We start from the raw sequence: 11,762 nt of genomic DNA on the forward strand, positions 1-11,762 counted from the left end.
CTTGCTATTTAATCCAAGTTCCTGAAGAAGAGACTTCAGCCAAATCAACTCAGCAACAGTATCTGCAATGGCCTTATACTCGGACTCTGTTGAAGATCGAGGGACAGTTTTCTGCTTGCGAGCAGACCAAGAAATAAGATTCAAGCCTAAGTAGATAGCATATCCCCCCGTGGATCGACGATCGATTGGGCAACCAGCCCAGTCAGAGTCTGAGTAAGCTTGAAGATTTTGGTTCCAATGAGAATCAGAAAAGGCTTGAAGCTGATAGCACGTATTGTGACGAATCCACAAACATAAATTGATGGTGCCCTTGAGGTAACATAAGATCCGTTTTACTCCGGCCCAATGATTTTCAGTCGGAGCATGCATGAACTGRCAAACTTTATTGACTGCAAAGGCAATATCAGGACGAGAAAGGGTAGCATACTGAAGAGCCCCGACAGTCTGCCTATAGCGAGAGGGATCATCGAGTAATGGGCTATCATCCGGTAACAACACTTGAGAGGTGCTCATTGAAGTAGCAATCGGTTTGCAGTCTACAAGGCCAGCACGGTGTAAGATCTCACAAACATATTTCCGTTGTGAGAGAACTAAGTCTGCCCCCTTGTGAACAACTTCGACCCCCAAAAAATAATGTAGCTACCCCATATCTTTAAGAGCAAAGAGAGTATGGAGCTGGTCAACGACGGTGGCGATAGCAGTGGAGTTGTTACCGGTGATGATGATGTCATCAACATATACCAGAAGGTAGATAAGAGAGCCCGGAGATTTGAGRATAAAAARTGGGGTCGGTTTTGGACCCATAAAAACCCAACTGTTGAAGAGCAGTAGACAGTTTTATGAACCAGGCACGAGGGGCTTGTTTGAGCCCATACAACGACTTGTGTAACAAGCAGATATGATCAGGTTTGGTTTGATCAATGAAGCCAGGAGGTTGATGCATGTAAACAGTTTCCTTGAGATCACCATGCAGAAATGCGGTCTGAATGTCCAACTGTCTGAGAGGCCATTTGTTGGTGACAGCAAGAGACAAGACAGTGCGAATAGTGACAGGCTTGATAACGGGGCTGAAAGTCTCATGATAATCCACGTCATGCTATTGGTGAAAACCTTTGGCCACAAGACGGGTTTGTACTTGGTAATCTTTCCATTTTCATCAGTTTTTAACCGGTAAACCCATTTACAATTAACAACATTAGCATTAGGAACAGGGGGCACAAGTGTCCACATGCCATTCCTATGAAGCGCAGCCAACTCATCAGCCATTGCTTGGCGCCATTCTAAAGACTTGTTAGCAACGGTAAAACTGGTGGGTTCAAGAGGTAGAGGTGAGGGAGCGGTGGCAGAGTAAGCGGCTGGGTTATATTGGTCAGGTTGTTTGGGATTGGGGCGAAGGTTGGAAGGCCGAGGTCGAGAGACGGGTGGTGGAGTATGGGTAAGTTCGGGCGGGGAGGCATCAGAAGGAGGTGGAATAGGTGGTGATGGTGATGATTGTGGAGACGATTAGGGAGGTTCGTGAAGAGGAGATTGAGGAGGGGGTGGCGGTGGAGGCGATTGTGGAGGCTCGGGTGGGAAACCGGGTGGTGGGTTAGGAAATATAGAAATGTAAGGAGGAGTGGACGGTGGTGGTGGGGTTGGTGAAGGCTGGTAGGGAAACACATGTTCGTTGAAGCGAACATGTTGGGCAATATAAATTCGGTCATTAGACGGGTCAAAACAGCGATAGTCGTGGTGAACGGTGCTGTAACCAAGGAAAACGCAGGGAGTGGACCGGAATTCAATTTTGTGATGATTGTATGGACGAAGATAAGGGAAGCATTGACAACCAAAGACTCGTAAGAAAGAATAATCAGGTTTGCGTTTGAAGACTTGTTCAAAAGGAGATTTGTTTGAGGAGACACGAGAGGGGAGACGATTGATGAGGTATACAGCTGTTTCAAAGGCAGGGACCAGAAGCGTTGAGGAAGACTGGATTGAGCCACTAGAGTGAGACCAGTTTCTACAACATGACGATGGCGGCGTTCAACAATGCCATTTTGCTCATTGATGTGAGGACAAGACCTTCTGTGGATGATGCCAAGGTTGCGACAAAGATTGGTGAGAGACCGAAATTCGCCCCCCCAGTCAGATTGAATACACTTTAATTTGGTGTTAAATTGGCGTTCAGTCATGGTAATAAATTGTGTGAACACAATATACACATCAGATTTTTGATTTAAAGGATAAATCCACATATAACGTGTGAAATGGTCAACACATAAAAGAAAATAACGATGACCATCAAGAGATGGCGAGGGAGAAGGGCCCCAAACATCACAGTAAACAAGATCTAAAATATTATTGCTACGAAAAGTGGAATTAGGTAAAGATGTCTTTGAAGATTTTCCCAATTGACAAGAAGAACATAAAGTATTTGATAATTTGTCCGAAACGGGTAAAGAACAATAAGAAACAATTGAACGAAAAACTTGAGCATGAGGATGTCCTAAATGTTGATGCCAAATGTTCGAAGGAGCTTTAACAGCAGTGAAGGCAACCTTCGGCAGAGACTTGAGTTGAGGAAGACGAATGGAGTACAAACCCTGTTCACTGGGGCTCGTAAGGAGGGTAGTGCGAGTAGACTCGTCCTTGACAACAAAATAAGAAGAGTGAAATTCAAAGAAAACATTGTTATCAAGGCAAAAATTTTGAACAGATAAAAGATTTTGTTTTAGTTGAGGAACATGAAGAATGTCGGTTAGGGTAAAGGTTTTGTTTGGCGAGTATATTTTCGATGAACCAATGTGAAAAATGGGTACAGAATTACCGTTACCAACAAGTAAAGAATCGTTAACGTAGTAGGCCTCTGAGTTATCCATGCTAGATAGGTCTGGTGTGGCATGATGAGTTGCACCAGTATCTGGTTTTCAAGTAGGACCAGAAGATGAGCCAGCCTCTGAGTGTGATGTAAAATTGGCGGATGAGACTGGTTCGGCTGATTTGGGCACTGAGACGGTAGATGACCTATGCCACACCTGTTGCAATGGCCATAGACTCTGTTGTGGGTTGAAGCCCAAGAAAACTGTCGGGAGCCATTGCTATCCCGAGGGCGATTATTGAAACCACTACGTGAGTTGCCACGAGAAGAACCACGAGATCCTCGACCACCTCGGTTATTGTTGAAAGACCGAGAACCATAATATGCTTGAGCCCATGGGGTGGGAAAGGGGTTTAATTGATAACCAAGTTGAGAAGCCACAAGTTGAATGCTTTGGAGTTGTTGCTGAAGTTGATCGAGATTCGGTTGTTGAACCGAAGATGCAGCAGCCGTTAGTGGCTGGGATATTGGAGCAGTGTTGGCCAGGAAAGCTTGTGGAGTTAAGGTCTTTGTAAAAACATAGTCATGATCACACAAAAGACCATGTAGTTCATTGAAGCGAACAGGAGGTAAGCGGGTCAGTAAGTTGCCTTTAATGACATTGTATTCCTCTCGAAGCCCTACGATAGTTAGCATTACGAGGTCTTTGTCCTTCATTGGTTCTCCAATGTTAGCTAGAGCAGTGGCATATTCGTGAACCCGGCTTAGGTAGTCAGCCGGTTTTTCATCACCTTTCATGGTGATTCTAAGCAATTGAGTTTTGAGAGTAAATTCATGAGAGGCTGTAACAGGGGCATAAGCTCTTTCAAGAGATAACCATACCTCACGTGATGTTTTTCCCTGAATGTGTTGATAAGAATCTTCGGACACAGTAGAGATGATAAGCATCCGAATATGGGCATCGTTTGAGATCCATGGAATGTAGCTTGGATTGTCGGTGGTTGCTGATTCGTTGGTGACTTTCTGATCAGGGCACGGTACTGTTCCATCAACATAACCAAAGAGATTATGAGATGTGAGAAAGGCTTCAATCGTAGAATGCCAATAGCCATAGTTGGTAGGTTTGAGAGAGAAGGAGAATTGGTGGGAATTGTGAATGGTTTTCTCCTGATGTGAAAAGGCGATTATAGCTGCCATGAATTCTGATGTTGACTTGTCTTTAACGTCGGCAGATTGTTGATGAATTGAAGAGCGCTGATTTGTCTTTAACGCTGATTTGGGCCGGCAGAATTGAAGAGCAGGGCTGAATCGTCAGCGTCAAGGTCGAAAGCTGTAGACTGGCGATGGAAATCAGTGTTGAAGAGCGCCGGCCGGCAGAATTGAAGAACGCCGGCAGATTGAAGGGCGCCGATTTTAGGGTTAGGGAAAAAGAATCGATTTTAGGGTTAGGGTTAGGATTAGGCTCTGATACCATATAAAACTTGATATCGATTGTATTGATTGGAAAATAATAATTATCAGATACACTTTAGAGATGTAGATATATAGGTAAAACTAATTACACTTTGAACCCTGGACAATATTAATAATATAAACTAGACTAGTTGACTTAGTCTAACAATAAGGCTCCGATTACCCAAGCGTATTCTAGAAAGAAGTTTAAGGGGGTAGTGGGGTGAGTTGTCAATCATAGGAGCCTTTTATTTTCTCTTTATTGTGTTTCCTTTTATGCTGGTATTTTCTTGTTTAGTTTTGCTATCTTAGTATTAAATAATAGGTGGGGGGGGGAATGAGGGGATATCTTTGAATTGTCTAGTTCTCTTATAGGGAGGGAGTCTGGTTCTCGAATATCCAAACAATTTTCTTTATTTCTGTTCTTTCTTTTGAGATCGATTGTAATCGAACAAGTTCTTATCAGAATCACAGTACAAGAGGCTGTGAATGCTTTCTTGCTCAAAGTGTCAAAGGAATCCTTTAGTATTTTAGTCTGTTTGTCAGTGTGCTAGCAGAAGTCCCTTCATTGGAACCATGTCTAAGATGTTGCTAGTAGAAGTTTTTACACAAAGCCAATGAAACATGCAGTAGTTTATATTTTAGCAAATAAGAATTGATTCTTTTACAAACCTTCCATGGTGATGAATGTGGGCACTCAATGTACAGTTGATATACACAATTCTCGGTTATAAAGTTCTTTTTGTAGTAAATGGTGCTCTTTCATGATTTGGGCTACTCAGTCTAGAATTAGGATCGCGGGAGAAATAAAAAATTCGTGAGAAGAGTAAGGAACACTATAATAAAATGTTAACACATGTTAATATGGGAAAATGTAAAAATGTAAATGATTATGTATTTAATGTAGGAGTAATGGGAGCCGATTATAATCCCATAATATTAGTGATTGTAGGCAATCCCATAAAATCAGGGATTCATAGAATAGTTTCATTTTCTTTCCCTTTGCCTTGTGTATTTATATTGTATGTTTCTCTGTCAAGAATGAATAAGAAACACTCCTAAATCTGTTAGTTAACATAAGTTAGCATAAGTTCATATAAATTAACATAAAATGTTAGTATATTTAACGTACATTAACATGTTAACTTATGTGAACATCCGCTAACAAAGTGCTTCTTACGCTTCTCACAAAATTTTGATTTATCAGCAGGACCCAACCCACTGTCTCTAATGTACTTTGACCATGTCCTGTTTGCACTGTTTTTTTCCGTGTACTGATACAGTTAATCATGTTCTTAGTTTGATAAGGAAGAGTTTCTGCTCAGGCTGCCTTTACCAGAGTGTTGGGTGGTAAGACCGATTTTGTGATGAATTGTATGCAACATAAACTTTTATTGTTACTATACTGGTGAATAATTTACTTCTCTCTCTACATATATATACAGGTTTCAAAACTGCACATACTTGTTGATGCAGTCACGACAAGTTATGACAAGTTTTTCTTTAATGATGTTGCACGGGAAACATATGATTTCTTCTGGGGTGATTTTGCTGATTGGTATATCTTAATTTTCTAGATTGAGTTATTACGATTAATTTCAGTTCTGTATATTAGATCTTTGTTTATATGTTTCTGCTGGCCTGCATGAAGACCCTGGGAAATGGTAGTGTGAGTAGATTTTTTGTAAGATTCCGCTCATGCATGAAGACCCTGGGAAATGGTAGTGTGAAATAGAGTAGAAGTTATAGGTGATACCATAAAAAACCTTCACTTAAGACCAAAAAGAACATCCTTAGATTATGAGGACTGATCTGAACCTCTATCTTAATTACTTACCAGAAAAGGGCACCTGATGAGACCATATAGCTTGATTGGCTAAGAAATGCAACATGAAACTGCCTCTTAGTATCATAGAGATATCTTCTCTGTATAAAGGTTTTTCGGGGAATAGCTGTAAATCAACTTGGATTGCCTATTTGCCTTTCAGTTTAATTTTTTTTGTTTGTTTGATGGTTGTGAATGTAACATACTCTAGCCACATGTCTTTGCAACTGCATACGGATGTGAACTCTGGCTAGGTGTAATTATTAAAAGCAATCTTATCATGCTATATGACTCGGTGACCTGTTTCAACATTCTTTATGTTTGATTATCATGTTTATCCTTCTCTTCTAGGTACATCGAAGCAAGTAAAGCTCACCTTTACCAGTCTGAAGATCAGGCAGTTGCTTCTACATCCCAGGCAGTTCTTTTATATGTTTATGAGAACATATTAAAAATGCTCCATCCATTTATGCCTTTTGTTACTGAAGAACTATGGCAGGTAATTCCAGGTTTTTAATTCATGTTAAATTATCAATTTAATTCAAAGGTCGAAGCTAATGTGCAACTTTGCATCGGTTATATGTTATAGTTCTTCACAACCTCCTGTCCTCCTCCATGATTAGAGGTGGGATTTGGGTCAAATGTATTTCTTCAAAACCTTGGAATATTATAGAAAAAGTAACTTCTCTTTTTATTTTATGTCATGAGGAAATGTACCTAACATTACCCAAGAAAAATCATGTTAATCTCAATGTCTTGGAGGACTTGTGCGTTTGCTCTTTTTTTCCTGTGACCCCTGAATTCTACAGTGAAATAGAAAATGCTGGTTTGATCTTTTATTTTACTGTCTGCAGGCATTGCCTAATAGAAAAGAAGCTCTAATAGTGTCTCCATGGCCTCTTACTTCACTTCCAAGGAATCTCACTGCCATAAAAAGATTTGAAAACTTGCAAGCTTTGGTGAGATCATCATTTTGGTATTTACTTTGCAACAACTTAAAAAGAAATTAGAATATTTTGTCATTTAGTTTGCTTCATGATTTAGACACGAGCAATAAGAAATGCAAGGGCAGAATATTCTGTTGAGCCTGCAAAGCGTATATCTGCATCTATCGTTGCTACCTCCGATGTTATCCAGTATATTTCTGTGAGTATCCATATCCCTCCCAATTTTCCTGGTTGATGCAAATCCTTGGTGAACAAATGTACTTTTTCTATTGATCTTCAGATAGTTTATTGCAAATTCTTTAATCTGTGGCCTATTTTACCAAGCGAATATGGGTTTTCCTCTACTGCTGTGCTGACCTGAGTGATGAACCCTTTGGTGGTCTTGCTACTTTAGTCCCCAACGAACCACCTGGGTTGCTATGTTATAGATTTGATGACCCAGCCATAGTGCGATTTTATCCCGAGTGCAAGATCCCAAATTATTTGAAACGCTTGATCCAAAGGAAATTGTTCGACTTACCATCTTTCAGTTTTGAAATTTCATTTTGGTCACCTCATGTATAGTACTAGACTATATAAAAGTATACAGGTTGGTGAATGCTTTTTATTCCAGGATATGCACATGCTTTTAGAATGTCTGACCGGATATGCGATGAAATTAAAATGTAGGAGATTCCGAGAGAGAAAAATGTTACTTTGTGAAGTAAATTGATGTAAGAGACAGAAGTTAAAAACTTATTCCAAAAGTGATAAAAAAAAACTTAAAATTGAGGCTTAACACTTGAAATTAGGTACACCACCAAAGTGTGTGGTGTGTGTATAAGGTCGGGTTCCGGTGACAAATCAAATTTTCATGAGAAGCGTAAAAGATGTTCACATAAGTTAACATGTTAATGTAATGTTAACATATGTTAAGGTATGGTTATTTATTTTAACTTGTGTTAACAGTTTCATGTTAACTTGTTTTAACATTTCAATGTTAACATTTTTTACCATTTTATTATAACATTCCTACGTTCCTCACAAAATTTTATTTCTTAATTCACAGGTTATAGAAAATGGCAAAACATAACTTTTTTTTATTTTATTTCAAGCTTGCCTCCCTACTAATCAATACACATTTATCACTCTACAAGTATATTTCTCACTTTAACCAAGTAGGAATGAAAGATGTGTACTTGTAGAAAGATGAGCCCAAAGACTTGTAGTTTTTTATTTTTTGAACAAAAGACGATAGTTTTGGCAGTTTTGCTTGGATGAAATTCTAAGGTCTATACTGTTGCCTGTAAGCAAGTAACAGATTGGTGCTTATATGATACTATTGTTTCTATTTCAGAGAGAAAAGGATGTATTGGCTCTTCTGTCTAGACTTGATATGCAAAGCATCAATTTTATGGATTCACCCCCAGGTATACTCACTCTTTTATCAGATTTCCCCCCAGATCAGATCTATATGTGTGTGTGAGTATTTCAATAGTATGCTGTTTAGCTACATTCAAGTATGTCTGTGTTGTGAATCTTGGGGGTAGTTCAACTAGTAAGAACATCTCCAACAGATTCTCTATAATTTCAAAATGGACAATTAAAAGCTAAAATATCTAAAAGAAATTACATTCAACCCCAACAAATTCTCTATTTTGGAGACATCAACATTAATTATATTAATTAAAATTCAGTATATTTAATATCCCAATGAAATTTCAAATAAATTTTATATGTATGGAAATATATTCAATTTGATTGATGGGAACAATTAAAAAACTATTTCTCTTTTTTAAACATTAATTATAGAGATTTCTCTAAATTTGGAGATTTTTACCTTCTTTCCTGTTTTCTCTATTTTAGAGAATTTGTTTGTGCAAAAAGATCTCCAAAATTCATTTTCTCTATTTTAGAGAATCTGTTGAAGATGCTCTAACGTCTTGGGTTTGACTGGCTGTTAACTTCTGGGTCTCCTGGGATTAGTTGAGGTGGTTGCAAGCTGGCACAGACATCCATAGTTATCAAAAAAAACATATATGTATGGTGGTTTCGCATAGATACCCACAGTTATCCAAAATTCATTTTTTTAATATTGGTTCAGGGGATGCAAATCAATCTGTTCATCTTGTTGCTGGGGAAGGTCTAGAGGCGTATCTTCCTCTTGCAGATATGGTAGATATCTCTGCAGAAGTTCAACGACTATCCAAGCGTCTCTCAAAGATGCAAACAGAATACGAAGGACTTCTCGCTCGCTTGAACTCTCCTAAGGTATGTAGTTTATGTATTCCTTACTTGATGCCTTCCGGTCACGGCATTCACTGCACATTTATCACTCACTTACACATCACGGTTTCTCTGGTTAAAGGACCTTCATTTAAGTTCTTTTAATCCACAATCTTCAGAATGTCTCTACTAACAGAAGAATGTTACTTCCATATACAAGAATGTCTAACCTGTTCGAAGGTTGTGGATTTAAAAGGCACTTGTGAGGAGGTCCCTTCACATGACACCATACCAGAAGTGGATCCAGAAAAAATTTCAATGTTGGCACAAAATAATTACTATAATTTAAAACAAAAAATAACTGTACGGAACTTCTTAGGCTAATTAAGTTGGGTGAGTTGATTTATTGATGGGTTGTGGGATGCTTATTTTGATTAAAAAAGCATTGCAAAGTAGCAAAAGTCGAGATATTACTCGTTTTATGACTAATTCAATATGGTACTCTCTTCGCCCCAAAATAAATGTACACGCGCACAGTGTTAGAAATACGTAGTTATTACACTTTTTAATTAACTACATGGTTTATCCTTGACAATAAAGAGTATCAACTTCATCTCATAATTAAGAGTAGATTTGGAAAGGAGGCATTTTACTTTTGAAAACGGACACTTATTTTCAGACTAATTAAAATATAAATATGGACATTTATTTTGTGATGGACTGTAATAATTTTATCATTCTCATGTGCATATTACTTTGTTGACCATACATATACCATACCATCTACAGTTTGTTGAGAAAGCTCCTGAGGAAGTTGTTCGTGGGGTTCGTGAAAAGGCAGCCGAGGCAGAAGAGAAATTGAATCTAACTAAAACCCGTTTATCATTTCTCCAATCAACAATTTTGGTCTCCGAGTAATTATTTTCTTTTGATTCTTGGTTGAAGCTGCAAATTGCATCCAGAAATAGAAATCCTCCTGTTATTCGATTAGCATGGTTGCTGCTGCCCCTTTTTTGTATGGTAACATTATGAAGCCATCTAATGCAATAACCTACGATTTTTGTCATTACAAGGCCAAAAATTGGCCTGTGAACTTGCATAGGTTCCATATACTTGCTCCCTTTGACCCAATGCTTTCAATTTTCAATGCTTCGTGTTTGATTCTGATGCTTTTCTTGTTCTTTGTTGTCAATTCAGAGATGGTTAGAGATGGGCCTTTAACCGATCCCTACTAGTTAGACAATTTTTGCATGGAACCGGTTAATAAGCATGTTCATTGGTTGACATTAATTGGATGTAAGGGGAACTGAACCGACCTGATCCAATCATCTATGGGATGTTGGATTTTGTCATCTGATTCAATCCGACTAACATTGGACACTAGATCAAAATCAATGCATGATTTGATTGGTTAAGTTCCATCCATTGGATCGGATTGGATCCATCCGATGAACAATCAGATCTATCCAATGTATTTATTCAATTCAATTTTCCAAAAATGAAACAAACTAATTAATCCCTTTTAATGTGTTAAAAAGACCAACACAATCGAGGTCAAAAATCCGAAAATCAACACAAAACAAATTCCGAGTTAAGTAAATGGAAAACAAATTAATTGGAGAATGGTTGGATGGATGACTGGATAACCAAATGGTTAATTGGATGTTGGTCGGTTCTGGACTACCATCCAAGAAACGATTGACCCAAATTGAAAGTTGAAATTTTCAATCTGACATGATTCAATCAAATTGAATATCCAATTATGGTAGGTCGGTTTCGATTGGAGTTGTTGACTTTCTAGACACCCCTACCGGTTAGTTAATATGAGACTATGGATTGAATTTGTGAGTTATTTAGGTATATAATATTAAATTAGATTTTAACTAAATCCATAACTTTAAAATGGCTATAGATCAAACAAGTAGGGTTCTTGATCCCTAAACATGTCGAAAAACTTGTTGACCATTGCTAAAAATCATCCGTTTGGCGAAATCACGACTTGTCAATATCGTCGTCAAGTGGAAAAAGAAAACACAACGCAAAACATGCGGTATGATGAGAGGAATAATGAATGTTGAAATGACAGGTTGGAAAGTCTTCCATTGCAATAAAGACAACTACGCATTCGAGTCGAGCATAAACTGGTAGAAGCATAACAAGTTAAATAGGAGTATACAACGAAATTTGCTATCCAGGAAGAGTTTCCATTTAAACATTTTGGTAACCCCTTAATTTATAAGGTACGTGCAAACAATCGTCGTTCTATCCTTAAAGGAGACAACTTTAAATTATGAAAAATTACGTAGATTTAAAGCGATAATTATATTTAAACTTGACAAGTTGTGTCGTTTTAAGTTGTGATGTTTGGAGTGTTCCACTCAATTTTCCATATTCATATATTTGTGTAAGGTGCCGTTAAGCCGATCCATCAATGTGGACCAAAATAAGACATTAATTAGGGGTTGTGTTGGCAGTTGCTGAATGATTTGGTGCAGAATGATTAAATAGTCAGAATGATTAAGAGGCTCTCATTTAT

The 11,762-nt window shown here is 38.2% G+C and overlaps 1 protein-coding gene across 6 annotated transcripts in view; it reads left to right on the top strand.

The window, feature by feature from the left end:
* The window catches only part of LOC112512768 (valine--tRNA ligase, chloroplastic/mitochondrial 2), a 42,494-nt gene extending 32,202 nt beyond the window's left edge, over positions 1-10,292 (top strand). For all 6 annotated transcript variants that reach the window (XM_025118899.1, XM_025118901.1, XM_025118903.1 and 3 more), the window contains 8 exons: positions 5,549-5,599; positions 5,695-5,807; positions 6,426-6,573; positions 6,929-7,033; positions 7,119-7,220; positions 8,358-8,430; positions 9,105-9,271; positions 10,016-10,292. In XM_025118899.1, coding sequence (XP_024974667.1) covers positions 5,549-5,599; positions 5,695-5,807; positions 6,426-6,573; positions 6,929-7,033; positions 7,119-7,220; positions 8,358-8,430; positions 9,105-9,271; positions 10,016-10,144 — 888 coding nt within the window. In that variant the 3' untranslated portion in view covers positions 10,145-10,292. The remainder of the gene's footprint in view (positions 1-5,548; positions 5,600-5,694; positions 5,808-6,425; positions 6,574-6,928; positions 7,034-7,118; positions 7,221-8,357; positions 8,431-9,104; positions 9,272-10,015) is intronic.
* The last annotated feature ends 1,470 nt before the right edge of the window (positions 10,293-11,762 follow it).

Source organism: Cynara cardunculus, assembly GCF_001531365.2.
Source record: "Cynara cardunculus var. scolymus isolate 2C chromosome LG 5, CcrdV1, whole genome shotgun sequence".
Lineage (NCBI taxonomy): Eukaryota > Viridiplantae > Streptophyta > Magnoliopsida > Asterales > Asteraceae > Cynara > Cynara cardunculus.